The 15,866-nt window shown below is 41.2% G+C and overlaps 1 protein-coding gene across 1 annotated transcript; it reads right to left on the minus strand.

Moving 5' to 3' along the window:
- Window positions 1-6,464: 6,464 nt before the first annotated feature.
- Window positions 6,465-8,475, minus strand: LOC139475917 (uncharacterized). Its single transcript, XM_071259134.1, has 2 exons — window positions 7,374-8,475; window positions 6,465-7,085 (listed from the first exon to the last, which is right to left on the minus strand). Exons 1-2 carry the CDS (start codon window positions 8,473-8,475, stop codon window positions 6,484-6,486), a joined length of 1,704 nt encoding a protein of 567 aa, XP_071115235.1. The 3' UTR covers window positions 6,465-6,483.
- Between the last annotated feature and the right edge of the window lie 7,391 nt (window positions 8,476-15,866).

Below are 15,866 nucleotides of genomic sequence, written 5' to 3' on the forward strand. Positions count from 1 at the left end.
TGTCACTGTCCGACTTACACATCACTTACCCTGTGACGTAATATATATAAATGCGCACATTCCAGGAAAACATGCAATGTTTAGGTAATGTTTGTGAGAGACGGGAAGAAATTTTCGAGCACAGAATTGAAGAATGACATTATATGATAAAGAGGTTATCACGCTTTTGTGTTTGAGGATGGTAAATATCCTGTATTAGAATTAAGCACTATGTAATTAGCTCTCCAAGACTTACTAAATGCAATGATTATTCCTAATGCAGGATATTTACCATCCCCAAACACAAAAGCTTGATAACCTCTATGTATTTGAATATGAGGGCGGTAATTCCGGAACTTGATAGGACATTAGTTCCTGATGCTTGCCATAAAGGCCGACTAAAATGGGGATCGGGGGCTCAGGTTCTGTGATTGGCTGAAGTGTCATCATCTTATTCCGTTTTTGCTATCAGTCACTGGGTTTTGGTCAATCTCGCTGGTGGTGATATCATACAATAAATATCGCTGCTGGTCAAGTATAAAGTCACTTGTCACGGATCACGAAGCGTCACTACCACACACGAGCTACATGCTCCATTTTATTATTTTAACATTGCCATAATATGCTTGATATGTAGGTTATTGTACATATAGCTTACATTTGGTACCATAAATATGTAACCAATGCTTGTCGTAAGAGGTGCCCGAATGGGTGGTCAGGCTTGGTGACTTCTTGTTGGTGATTTTTGAGTGGATCGAGGCTCATGGTGTCAGTCTCCGGCTTGTGTGGTCCAGGCTCGTGATATAGCTTGAATATTGAGTGTGGCGTTAAAGAAGAAACAAACAATAAAACATCCACAGTTTCTCTGGTGTTTTTAGCTATAGAAGGAAACTGTCCGGTGTCTTTCAGTCTTGCTGTAGTCAGCTGACTAAGACTCGTATCTTTACTAAATGTAGGCTGGTGAACTTTTAATTTCTGGCACATTCATTCATCGTCAAACAGACTCAAATCTCTGGAGCGACAGTATATACACACACGGTCATGTCCTAAGTGTTGCATCTGAACATCGATATCATAATCCTATAATACAGAGGCAGATCACTTAATTACTTATACCGGGATCAGTGTTTGCCGTGTTTAAAAGGAGTGAGTGAGTTGGGTTTAACGCCACTTTTAATAGTATTCCAGTTATATCAAGGCGTGTCAGCTTAATGTGGGAGGTAAGCCCGAAGTGATGCAGGTCTCAGACGTTTACCACTTCGGTGAAACCAACGAGCACGGGTATGGTGCAGACAAACCTTGAAACACAATCGGGATGAACCGGGATTCGAACCCACAATCATAGGTTTCTGGTGTGCCCAAGGGACGCAACTATGTATAGCGAACTGACACCACTGACACCCCCTTCCTCCTCCCGTGTTAATAGATAGAAGGTTAACTGGCAATACTGATCTGGTCAAAGTTTAAAGTACAGAAAGGATGAAATGATTTAGTTCATGCGCTTCATAAGTCAACCTTTCATGTACGGAAATAGACGGGGGCAAGTGGTATATTGTGCAGCACGCTAGCTCCATGATGGTGGGATAAAGTTTAACGGTCATTATTATTTAACATGTACACTCTTGCAACGCGGTCAGGGCTTCGGGCAGACGAACTATCCACTGCACCTCCGTGGAGGTCAGCGAAATTACGTGTTTTGAGATGAGGATGAGGAAGGGATGGGGTGGAGATAGGATGGGATGGGATGGGATTGTGTGTGTGTGTGTGTGTGTGTGTGTGTGTGTGTGTGTGTGTGTGTGATTTTTATAGTGTTAGCCCCCTGAGATACCATGCTGAAGTTTAACACGGATACCCAATGAAGACACAGGATACTGTCTCCAAACTGTTCAGTCCTTGTTTCAACCTTTAATGCCGATCGCCAGCCAAGGTAACAGCAAGTACCATCTTTTGACGGCTATTGGTATGAAGAGCCCAGGGGCTCGAACTTTCGACCTTCTGTTTCCCGGGGTTACACACAAGCATATCACGATGGTACCAGGGGTGCAGCAATTAAAAGTTATTATCATGATTTATCGTATAAACGTGACATGATACTTTAGAGTGGAAGTGTACACACAAAAATTACTTTTTATCTAAAATCAACTCTCAGGTGAAACAATTATATGCAATTTTAGAATTAATTATCATCAATGTTTAGAAATATAAAAGTCAGTCATTTTCTCACATCAGGAAGCTTTAACAACGTGTGAAATGATTAGGTCTTCGTCTTGCACACGAAACAAACCTTCCTTTAGACTATGAAGTAATAGTTTAACTGGCCCCAAGTTTAGTTTCAGAGCCCAAGATATCCAGTACCAGTTTATGGTAAGACAACATGGTTTCCGATTCAGGTTAATCGTCCCAATATTCTAAATTGTCACAGTAGTCGATAGCTATTTATGTCTATGAAAAGAAATTTAAATCCAAAATTAAAAGTAACTGTCATATTTTAAACATTCACGCCAGAATATTACTTCTACATCAAAGTTACTGACACGAGCAGCATACCTCCATGACCAACTGATCACCAAGCTTCGATATAAAAAATAAATCAAGTTCTGTTGTAAGTGTTTCTTTACTTTTGAGACGCTCCCTAAAGACGATAAAGACTTCCGGTCATGCACGTGAATCACATGCACAGACCGCCTCAACTCTGTCATATTTAGAAGTGTGCATAAAGATTCAGAGTGACAAAACACTCTCCACAAGTCTTGTATGACAAGAGGGATGACTTCAACTTTCCAATAGTCATCTTTCCCTTTATGTCGAGCAATATTCCAGCAGCTCCAGCCTTTGGTGTTTACATTTGTGATACTTATGAGATACAATCGAGCGTGCTCTTTTTACCAAGATTTCAATGTGGAGGACATTTTCAAATTTGACGCCTCAGTGACAAAAAGTGTGTCCGATGCAATTTCTATTTGGACTTGTACCATATGTTCCCGTCTTTGTTCAGGTGGACAATTGACTTTGTGACGGGTGACCCAGGTGGGGCAGGATACGCTCACCTTTACGAAAACACCTGGAATAATTACTATTTGATAGTCATTCACAAACACATGTTCATGATATACAAGTAGTCGGAATTGTACAATCGATTTCTTGTGAATATGGAAAGGGGCATTTAATGATCAACTACCTGTTTTCTTTAATGGTTTTTCATCTTCATCCTACTGGTGAAGCTAAATGTAAAACAATATTTGTTCAAGCACTACGTATTTAGCTTGCCAAGGCTCGCTAAATGCAATGTTTATTCCTAATACAGGATATTTATCATCCATTTCTATTGGATATGGAAAGGGCATTGTCGCTTTAATTGCATGACCTGTCACACATTCCATCAGTTGCTACTACATCCTGAGTGTTGTCATCAAAACATCGCGGAATTTTAATGAAAGTTACATAGGTACTTTTTTCCCAAGTGTTGAAGAAAGTATAAAAATGATTTTTGTTGAGGCACAGGCAAACATTTCGATATGTGTAAATATGATAGAAGGTAACGCTCGCGTAACAGCAAGTGTCAAAATGCGCAACACAAATGTCACACAAGGGATCCTTCTAACCATCTCAGTAACTCTTACAGCCAACTCCATTTGTCATTTGTACAGCGAGGCACAGAACAGTGAACTTTTAATTTCTGGCACTTTCAATCTGCCACACACCATCATTTTCCATGGTATTCATCGTGATTGATCTGTATTCGGGTTTGACTATTTGTACAAACATGGATGCTAGGTTGTTAGGGTCATCCGTTCAGTGGATTAAACATGGTGTAAAACGGTGTAAACACAGATCAGGACATAACACCAAGTTATGGTATTTTGAGTGTGGTGTTTATTAAGTTGTTGCCATCTTCCCCAGGCAAGGGAGTTAACTGACTAAAAACGTCCAGTTTCCACCCTTGCCGAACTAGGTTCATATTATGGGGTTACATTTTGACTGGACTAACGAGTCTATGCATAGTCCAATCGAAACTGAAATCCGGTTCATAAACTGTCGTGCAGATTTCGGTCGATTGCAGGATTTGCAAAGCATGTGCACCGCCAACTCGTTGTCAACAGATATTTTCCAAATCTTTTCATGTTTTTAATCAAGGTGCTCACGCATCGCACAATGTAAGACCCGTTTTATCACAACATAGACCTTAATTATCGATCAGATCGTCTTGACTGGGCGCCACTGTTTTGTTTGAAGCAAATGCAAGTGATACGAAAGGTGGAATCTGATTGGTCTAAACGGGAGGCTCAGAAGGGACATAACTCGTAATAGCCACTGGTGGCGCTACAATAGAGCCAAGGAACTCCAGCCTAGTTCGGCAAGGGTGGAAACTAGACTTTTAAGATGGTTGTTGAAGGCAGAATATTAAACACCTTCAAATTTCAACTTTGAGTGAAAGCTTAAGTTAACAAATAAACCAGTGTGGGGTAATCCTCAGGGCATTTCACAAATCTGCTTCATGTGCCCATGATATTACGGCGTGTCGCTCGACTTTCAAGCAAAGGATTATTATCAGGGCGAATGTTGTATTCGAATCCACGAATAGTTTCCTTGCATTCAGTACCCGACGCAAGTTTGCCTTAGACGACTCACCCGACCGTGACCCCACTTACAGCACAGGTGAGCTTCATGATTACCAAAGTTAGTTTGTTCAGATTTGTGTTTACTGCTGATGTGCTGACTCGACATAAATGCACGTCCGAATCACAACTAAAGCAAACTGATGTTTAAAAGTTATCTCACGATCAGTCATCTTTATTCAACAAAATAACATGATTAATATTTACAAGAATAATGAACACCATGGAAGGCAGGTATTTCATTTGCAATTAAAAAGATTGGTTTACCCAAGAAAAAGTGTATCTTGTAAGTATTATTTCACACATACCTTTTTTTAAACCTTTTTTAGCAAAAACTGCAACGTATCAATATATATTAGTGGTAACGGTATATACTTTGACAGAAAACAGGTGCAAATGATCAAAGTCAATCAACAAGGTCACATTGAGTGAGTGTAACCTTGGGTACTGCTGACGTACCCTGCTCTGCAATATCTGAAAACGTATTGATACAAATAAAATGTTTTATCAATATACTCTCAGTATCTGAATCAAATGGACATTGAGCTATATTGTTATCTTGCCCCTCTCCATAAGTATCTGTTCTGTTACCCTGTGGGCTGATTGATTGTGTAGTTAATAGTGAACAAAATCAGAGGTCCAGTTAGTGGGTAATCCGCAGTGATGACATGCATGTAGCTACTCCCGCGGGAGCATTGCAAAACACAACAATATCAAATATACATGATACATCGAATTAATGCTTTGCGAGGACAGCTTTAGATCATGTATAAATCTCAAATGCGTCGTATGCAGAAAATATTCTACCGGGAAGATTGTGGATCACGATTTGGTGGAAAATGAAAAGTACTTCCTCTAACTAAAATTGTAGGAAATGCCTGTCCGGGTTATTGTAGTTATCGCTTCTAAGCTAAACATCTTCACAAAGAAAGTCATTAGGAGATGCATTAAGCTATATAGTTTAGGTTGTCTTCGCGGTCTAACAGATGCAAATGACATCTAAACATTGATGTGTAGGTCTCTTTACGATAACAAAACAAGGTTATATAAAACGCCAAACCTCGACGATGGGAAATTAGTTTTGATGTCATATGTTGATGCGTATACATGTTACTCCTGACTCCACACCACGTTATAACCTTCTCTACTGAGACCTACACTACCTACCTACCTCCTCATTAACTCAAGGTTCACATCTCACTGTTTTGTTTTATCTCACTATTCATTTTCACTTGATTCATTTGTCAAATTCAACAGAAACCTGGTCCCGTGTTACATGCATGGCACACACGTGTGCAACGAGTGACCCACGCGTGCTCAACGGGTTGCACACGCGCTGTACACCCGTTGCACACGAGTGTTCAACGGGGAATGAACTTCTGGGCAGTAGTGTATTACTATTATTATGTATTTACTTGGTGTCATATTGACTGGTTACTTTTCCATTCTTGTTTTGAGGCAATTATATTGTGAGTTACCAAGAAGTCCGTTTGCTTAACATTCAGCAACAGTTACAATTGTTTCAATGCACCTATTCCGGGTTGTGGTAAGGTAAGGTGAAATGGTGTTTAACGTCGCGTTCAAGATTATTGCACTTAAATACGGACGTGTATGCACGTCGTGCGTGCGTGCGTGCGTGCCTGCCTGCCTGCCTGCCTGCCTGCCTGCCTGTGACTGCTTGTACTAGTCCGGTTTTATAGTGCTAACCCACTGAGATACACAGACACAGTATCCTGACCCCAGCCGATTAGTCCTTGTTTTATCCCATTCGTCAAAGCATCGGGCAGGGAAACAACAAGTACCATTCAACGCCATTTGGTATGACACGGCCTGGGATCGAATCACCGACCGGGCAGACGCTCTTATCCACTGGACCACTCTGTTTATCTTAGGATAAAGTGAGATAATGGTAGCCATTTGCAAATCCAACATCACGTATCATCTTAAAGAGTTTTTCCCGAAATCTAGGATGGTTTTCTTTGTCATCAGGGTTGACGACAATGTAGCGATTTCTAGCTGCAGCAAGCGCATTTGATAAATCCCCATGACCCATAGAACGCACATAGGCATCAATGGACATGCCTTTCTTGTCTAGGTCTTTCTTTCCAGTAAACACAACAATCAAGAACTGGAACAGGTTGTCTTTGAAAATGTGCTTGTAGTCCTTCAGGATACTCACATCTTCATCGGGGTTTCTTATGGTAAGAAGCAGAACGTGTGGCCCAGGGTCCATAAGCTGACGAATACATTCGTTCTCCGCAGATATATCCCTCCCATAAATGCTGTCAAATCCAAGGGTTTTGCTAAGAAAGAAGGAACGGCCTTTGAAGTCCTTTTTCCAGAGCCCAATCCCTGGTTCATTGGTGAGGCGACCAGATATGAAGACCTCCTGTGTCATCAGTGCATTCAAAGTCTTTGTTCGACCAGATTTCTTCTTTCCGATGGCAAGAACTCTCAATTCTGTGTCAATACTTTCCGAACTGGTGCGCGCTGGAACATACATGTACATATATAATTATGTAAGCTATGAATAACTTAGTTTAAATACATCTTTCTTGGGCATTCAGAAGCTCGAATACATTGCAAAAGCAATTTTAAAAATTATCTTTCTGCATAACATTTCACCCTTTACAACACACAAAATAGAAAATACACGTACCTAAATGAGGATATAAATATCCGACATTCAGCAAAAAACTACATACGAAATAACATGTCACAATTTTTCAGACTTTCTTTTTCCTCAATAAACAATTGTTTTATGATTTGAATACCCACCCCTGTTAGACAGTTGGTCGTCATCTAAGATGTGCGGGATATTGATGCGACCAATTTCAAAGTTATCAAAGTCTTGAATCCGCTCTGTGTATGGTACAAAGGAGCATCCTTCTTCTTTATAGACAGCTCTCACTTCTGGAGATATTTCGTCCAACGCTTGGAGGCCCCTCTCAATGCTTTGGTAAAGCTCCAGTTTCTTTGTGTCTCCAATCTGTCTCTTTTCATTGAAGTAACGCTCAACTGTGTCCATTATTTCTAACACACCCGAACGTTTCCTTATTTCAACGTCAAACCATTCTAACAACTGCTTATTTCCAGTAACTATTCGTCCCAGCAGTTGCTTCTCGTTCAGCTTTACTTTTGATATGATGCTGGAGACTAAACCTCTAATGTCATCTTGGGACTGCTTCTGACGTTGTAACACCGACCCCTTTCTTCCGTTCAAAACATCAATGTCACTGTGGATTTGTGTTCTCTTCTCCAGAGCGCGTGTTCCATGTTCTTTGACAGCTCTCCCCTTCAACGCCACTATATCGCGGAGCTTTATATACCCATGACCAAGGTGTTCCTCACATTTCAGGCAACAAGGTATTTCACACTTTTTGCAATACATATCTAAGGCTAATCCATGATCTGGCTCAGGGCATAGTATAATCTCATCAAAGTTTGACCTTTCTTCTTCTGTGAGGGACGACAGCGCACGCACGTTGTGATTTTTGAAACTCCTATTTTTCTTGTGTGCCTTCTGACAATCTTCGCACAAGTACACAAGACAGTTTTCACATCTTGAAATGGCTGGATCCCCGCAAGATGAACATGCATCTTTCAGTGCAGAGCTGACAACTTGCTTTAAGTGAGTGACGTCATCTTCATAGACTGGCAGGTTGTCAATAGATCCGTTCACATCAATGGTCTTCCTGCATACTGGACAGTCGAGACGCTTCTTTGTTTGAAACATCTTTTTTAAACAGGCTGTGCAAGCGATGTGTTTCTTAGAACTTGTATCATGAATGATGCGAGGAACTCTCTCTGACATGTCAAAGCGTTCAAAGCATATGCTGCAGTCACTTATACTGTCGAATCTGTCAGTGCTCTGTGCCATCTTTTCTGACCTGCAATATTTAAAGGGTGAAGTGAGGTGAAATGTGGTTTCACGTCGAGTTGAAGATCATTTCACTTATACAGCGACGTTCGGTAGATTTGGTAGATTTATGATGTATTCATTACACATTCAAGAACACAAGGTTAACAAAATCATTCTCTTAACTAACTGTGAGAACCAGTTACACTAACGTGCATATGTGGTAAGAATGAATCTTGATTTTCACTGCAATCTTGGCTCATCAACGAAATTACCAATCGGTCCATTTGATCATTTTGAAGAAAAAAACATTATTATAACATTTCTGACGGCTATAAGGGAATTAGAGCTACATTATCTGATAATCAGAATTCATAATCACTCATATAAACATGGAGTAATGATGGATGTGGACCAAACACCCCAGAACTATATTTTTATGTTTTTTATAACATACATGTAATAACGTATGTATGTATGTATGTATGTATGTATGTATGTACATGTATGTATGTATGTATGTATGTATGTATGTATGTATGTATGTATGTATGTATGTATGTATGTATGTATGTATTGTTAAAATATAGTTCTGGGGTGTTTGGTCCTCATCCATCATTAAACAACATAACATAAATTACATACACTTGCAAAAACGACATACATATACTTGTGGAGACAACATATATGCACTCGTGAAAAAGCATACGAGAGCTGGTAAAAGGATACATGTACGTTTTTTGTTTGTTGTTTAACGCCGCACTCAGCAATATTCAAGGTATATGACGACGGTCAGGAAATAATCGGGTCTGGTCCAGACAATCCAGTAATTGATATTATGAGCATCGATCCACGTAATTGGGATGTGATGACATGCATCAACCAAGTTAGAGAATCTGACCACCCGATCCCGTAAGTCGCATCTTACGACAAGCACAGTCGCCTCTTACGACAAGCACAGTCGCCTTTTATGGCAATCATGGGTTGCTGAAGACCTATTCTACCCCGGATCTTCACGTATGAAAGCAACATACATGTCCGCGTGAAAATAACACACAAGTTCATGTATCCGAGCTTGTGACATCAACATACTCTCGTGTGTTAAAACATACATGTACTTTGGAAAACAACACATATGTAGTTCTGAAAACAACAGACATGTACGTATGAAAACAATAGACATGAGCCTGTGAAAGCAACATGTACGTTCGTGTCAAACAAAACAAATGTTATTCTGCGAACAGCATATATGCACTTGTAAAGGACGATCACAGTGGCTCAGGCTAAATGTTGTACATAATTTACATCTTTAAATGCCTATACGTGTACGTCCACCTACTGACAAAAATAAACAACCATCTCACCTGTTACACGGAAACAACGACGGGAAAAGACGTGGGCTGCTTCCCACCAAACACTACCTGTTTGTATAGCGTCATTGCGTTGAGTAAAATAACTTTCTCGATAAAGCTGAGTTCAAAGGTTGGTCACTTGTGCCCTGAGTACACTATGAATCATATCGATAGTGGCGAGGTTCAGTCAGCTCTCCATCCTCACTGGTGCATACGACCTGTGAGCTTTTGGAGTATTCTTGAAATATTTGCAAAGTAAAATAGTAATCAGTATTGAAATTACATTGAAGGTAATTCTACAAGCTGTCATGAAATGGTTCCTGGATCAGATAGACCTCAACCCCAAAGCTGTCAAGCGGCTGCAGTGACGACCGTCTGACATGGTTGATAACATGTCATCATGTCCTGACGAGTGACGAGTGCAACTAGTCTTACCGGCGAAAACCGACTTTGTGTCGATCGCTGTGATTTTACTTACACGCAGCATTTAGGAGCGTGTCGGTCACATACTGTGCATGACCGTCTTCTTGTTGATAGACAAACAGTTGCAGTTAACAACCGGTCACGCCAGGACATCAGGAGCTTGTACCAATAGTTACTCAAGTTACTGATTTTGATATATTATGAGTACAGTGTACGTTAACTGCTAGATACTTTGATCACTACTGTATTCATTGTCATGATAATAAATATTAATTAATATTAATAAAGTATTTATTAACCCCGATGTCCGCATTATTTAGTTTCGAATGTTAACACACATACCCGTCCCAAAGAAGGAATTTAATACATTCAAGTGAGTGAGTATGGTTTTATGCCGCTGTTAGCAATATTCTAGCAATATCACAGCGGGACACCAGAAATGGGCTCCACACATTGTACCCATGTCGGGAATCGAACCCGAACCTTCAGCGTGAGGAGCGAACGCTTTAACCACTAGGCTACCCGACCGCCTCTCATACATTCAAGGTTAACTTAGTCATAATTAACGTGTTACACATTGCTAAATTACCTACTTCCTTCAGTTGATAAGTCATATCTCTCTGAAATACTTTGACAAACGCTCGCCCGCCATCTGTACTTGTACTACGTGACTGGAGCAGTATGTAATGAGACGTGCCTTATTGCATACACATCCGAGTCAGGGTCATTCTGTTCTGATGTTACTGATATGCAGACTTTGAGTAATTGTATCCAAGCCATCAAATCCCTCAACACAAGTACATTTGCATACATGAACATTCACTGTTGTAGCTTGTAGCCTCCTGGTATGTTCGCGCGATGTCATTGAACTGGAAGCATATATTATATGTATAAGCCGCTGTAAAGTGTGACAATGTTTTATGGTAGACATTTGGCCGACATTTCCAAATTTGACGCATCAGTGATAAACATATTTACCGATGCAATTCCTTATTTTTGACTTGTACCTGTGTGTTTTTCAGGCCTTTGCATGTGTTTGTGACCGGTGCCACCGGTGGGGTAGAATATGCTCAGCTTTTAGCGAACACCTGGTATCATTACTAATTGATAGACCCGTGAAGATTCCGGGATAGAATAGGTCTTCAGCAACCCATGCTTGTCCCAAAAGGCGACTATGCTTGTTGTAAGAGGCGACTAACGGGATCGGGTGGTCAGGATCGCAGCCTTGGTTGATGCATGTCATCGTATCCTAATTCTACCCCGGATCTTCACGGGTCACGGGTCACTCCGTAAGGATAAGATATATGGAAAAACAACTTCTTTATTACAATTAGGAGCGACGTTTCGATGTAGGTTCTAACACCGTTATCAAGCAACTGATGGTGTCAAAACCTACACCGAAACGTGGCTCCTAATTATAATAAAGAAGTTGCTCATCCATACATCTTATCCTCACTTAGTCCTCTGACTTCTAAATGCCTCTCAAAGAAAATATTACTGACTGATTTTACAACCCTTAATTATTCCTCTCTCGAGACCGCCTCCGTGGTCTAATGGTAGAGCGTCCGCCCGGAGAGCGGAAGGTCCGAGGTTCGATTCCCGGCCGCGTCATACCAAAAGACGTTAAAAGATGGTACTTGTTGTTACCCTGTCTGGCGCTCAGCATTAAGGGGCTAAAACAAGGACTGGTCGGCTCGGAGTCAGTATACTGTGTCTGAGTGGGGTATTCATGTTAAACTGCGGCATGGTATCTCAGTGAGCTAGCACTTTAAATCGGCATCAGTCCGGACTAGTACAAGCAGCCACACAAACACACACTCGTACATGCACGTCGCTATATAAGTGCAATAATCTTGGACGCGACGTTAAACCCCATTTTATCTCACCACCTATTCCTCTCTCGAGATATTAAATCGTGCAACATTAACTCACCCAGGCCAGTTAAAAGGTTATTTCTACTTCATCAAGAATTATTATCTAAATAAGAATTGTGAAGCCCATTTCTGGTGTCTTCAGCAACCCATACTTGCCGTAAAAAGGCGACTATGCTTGTCGTAAAAGGCGACTAACGGGATCGGGTGGTCAGGCTCGCTGACTTGGTTGATGCATGTCATCGATCCCAATTGCGTGGATCGATGCTCATGATGTCACTCACTGGATTGTCTGGTCCAGACTCGATTATTTTACAGACCGCCGTCATATAGCTGGAATATTGCTGAGTGCAGCGTTAAACAACAAACAAACAAACAAACAAACATCTTCAATGAGATCATTACAGTTGAAACACACACTGTCTTCAACATTTAAGTTTACATATCTGCCTGTTTCGAATTTTAGAGGTTCAATACCAATGCTAAGTTTTGCAAAGGAAGAACGGTACCTCCTGATATAGTTTTTACAGCAACACCAATCTTTAAAAAGTCTATATGTGCGGAGATGGCTTGTACCAGTATTAACAGTCTTTTCCTGTCAGCATACTATTATAATATTATTTTCCATAAAGAAATAAACATCTTGCATTTTGGTCACAGATAACTTTATTATTTTAACCAGTGGTGATCTTAAAGATCATGCATGTTGTATTTTGCAGAAAAACGTGAATGCCAATCCTTACGAATAGCGGCAAATCTTTCCGTCCATATAAAGGCCGATCAGGCATTTTTATAAAACGACACCACTGTCTAGCTATACATATTCACTGTTTGACAATCCCCATTAAGAGCTAGATCAGATGCATATCTGCCCACGCCAAGAAAAAAACTGACAGCCCGATGGTGTACTGCAGAGTGAAAACCGAGGTCTGTAATCTTATCTCCAGACATCGAGTCAGGACGTGTGATGACTTCACGCTGGATATAACTATTGATATAAATAACAAGCCAGGTGCACCGACTAAACAGAACATTACATTACTATTGAGATTACTCATATTTGAACATTTGACTCGACTGGGTTTCTATCATCCTCGAAGCCAAGGTGCCCACTTATATGATAACCAACCTCCTATGTCAAGATATGCATCACCCTCTCATGTGAGCATTGTAACCAATCAGAGACTACCATATTAAGGACCGCCTCCGTGGACTTGTAGATAGTGTGTATGCCCGGAGAGCGGAAGGTCGGTGGTTCGATCCCTGGGCGCTTCATGCCAAAGACATTAAAATGTGGTACTTGTTGGACATTAGACATTGAGGAGATAAAACAATGTCTGGTCGGTTCGGAGTCAGTATACTTTGTCTAAATTAAACTGCGGCATTGTATCTTAGTAGACTGACACTATGAAACCGACGTAAGTCTAGTACATGTCAGCACTAGCAACCAACCCACACATACGTACATGCACGTAGTGCAACAATCGTGAACACGACGTTAAACCCAATTTCATCTCACATCTCACGTTTTGGATTGATATGCCACATGAAGTTTGCTCCTCTATAAGTTCTCTATCATCAATTCATGTCAGAATGATGAAATGTTATTCGCCAACGTGATCTTGATAAAATACTGTGTGACCCACCTTGGAGGGGAATACATTTCTCAGCGGGGGAATGAATATCTTATACCCTGCCACGAGCAAGTCAGCCTGCATGTGGATTTCTGAGAGGTAGAATAAATCTTTTTTCCCCTCTTTTACAACTGTTTCGGCGAGTGGTATAAAACCTAACGAGGGACGCATAAAACCCCATGTACCACGGGTGATCCTGCTGCTACAACTTATACTGTATCCCGCCTTCGCGGGAAATATATGTCTTAGTGGGAGAATAAATCCCTTATACCCCGCCCCGAGCAAGTCAGCCTGCATGTGGATGTCTGAGAGGCCCCGCTTCGAACCCCCCTCCCCCCTTCCCCGCACGCTCTTTCCCCGATTCACGTGATATAGCACAAATTAACCCCAGCTCAATGTGTCGCTTTATTCAATGTGACAAAGACACAGTTTGATTCAGCAACATGAAAAAGGTCATGCGTGAGTTCACAAAAGAGTTGATTCATAAACAATGAATTGTAATGAAAAGTATGCTTGGTGAAGAATACAGCTCTTTATGAGAACTGTTTTATCCAATTTCAGCATATCCTCAATAGCTGCCCTTATTTTCTCAGTGTGTGCAAGTTCTACATTACCGTTATTAATTAGTGTTAAACCTTTCTGATGACGTCGCGTTGTTCTTGGAGTTGGTTCTTGGCCATGGATACACAACTCATTCTGAACTTTCATTTTAGACAAGTAAACCTGACGCAACTGCAGGTCATTTTACAAAATCATAAAGGAATCAGGCACGTACCATAACATTATTCAACCTAAATCATTAAAAGAATGTCTCGAGCTACTTATAGAATTGTCTAACATTTTGTAGGGCGGAAGCAGAGACACAATGGCTAATATTCATATAAAATGCTGTCAAAACCTTGCTTTGTTGAAGGTATCCGGAAAGATATTCAGGAACTCTTTGATCAACTGTAAGACCACTGGATGAGGCGCCCCTGCGTGATGCACGTGAAATATGTTTCCTGAGCCTTTCGCACGTGCACCTTGCACTTTGCCGACTCCGGTTACGAAATGCATGATCCGGGGCAATTATACCATTCATTTTGGACCTACTCGAGCACATTTATCAATTACCTAAATATTACTTGCCCATTTTGATCGGCCAATTATGAGCAAGCAGAGCCCTTATCAAGATGATGTCAATTTCTTTTCGATCTCGAAATCTGTGAACGAAACGCTACTTGATCACACGTACGTACAATGCATAAAGTAACATAGTGAGTGAGTGAGTTGGGTTTCACGCCGCTTTTAACATTATTCCAGTTATATTGCGGCGTGTCAGCTTAATGTGGGAGGAAAGCCCGAAGTGATGCAGGTCTCAGACGTTTACCACTTCGGTGAAACCCACGAGCACTGGTATGGTGCTGACAAATCTAGAAACATAATCGGGGCGAAGCAGGATTCGAACACACTATCATAGGTTTCTGGCGTGCCCAAGGGACGCAACTCTGCACAGCGACTCGCGGCGCCTGAGACGACTGGGCCACCCGTGCCCCCTAATAAAGTAACATAAAGCGAACTGAATTAACACACATGTCCTGATGTAAGTAAATATTTAGATGTTAATTTCATACACTTTCTCCCATGTCGTCGTTGATGAAGACTTTCGTGAGCCTTCGGTGTGGACTTCGCGGTTTCGAATCCCGCTCACTACACACGTTTTTCTTGAAATAGTTCTGTCATCAAGGTGAATGATAGAGAAAAAAAAGAAGTTCCGTTATTGCCAAGTGATGTTGTCTAAGCAGGGTAACCAATCACAATTCACGAAACAAATTAGTTTCGTGAATTGTGGTTGGTTACCCTGCTTAGACATTTCACCTTCACAGTTATACATCCATGGTTCTAAAGATAGTGACTTCTCCTCCACAAATTCCACTCCGTTAACACGTGTGTGTGCGCGTGCGTGTGCACGTATTTAACGCCGTAAACCGCATAATCCAATGATCGATATTGTGAGCAACGATCCACGTCGTCGGTGTACGGTGAGCCGCAATGAACTAAGTCATCGAGCCTGACCACCACATCCATGTGGCCGCCTCGCACGACCAGCACAGGTAGCTGGGGACCTGGCGCCCCACGGAGATAATCCAATT

Source organism: Haliotis cracherodii, unplaced genomic scaffold, assembly GCF_022045235.1.
Source record: "Haliotis cracherodii isolate W230 unplaced genomic scaffold, xgHalCrac1.p SCAF_3, whole genome shotgun sequence".
Classification (NCBI taxonomy): Eukaryota; Metazoa; Mollusca; class Gastropoda; order Lepetellida; family Haliotidae; genus Haliotis; species Haliotis cracherodii.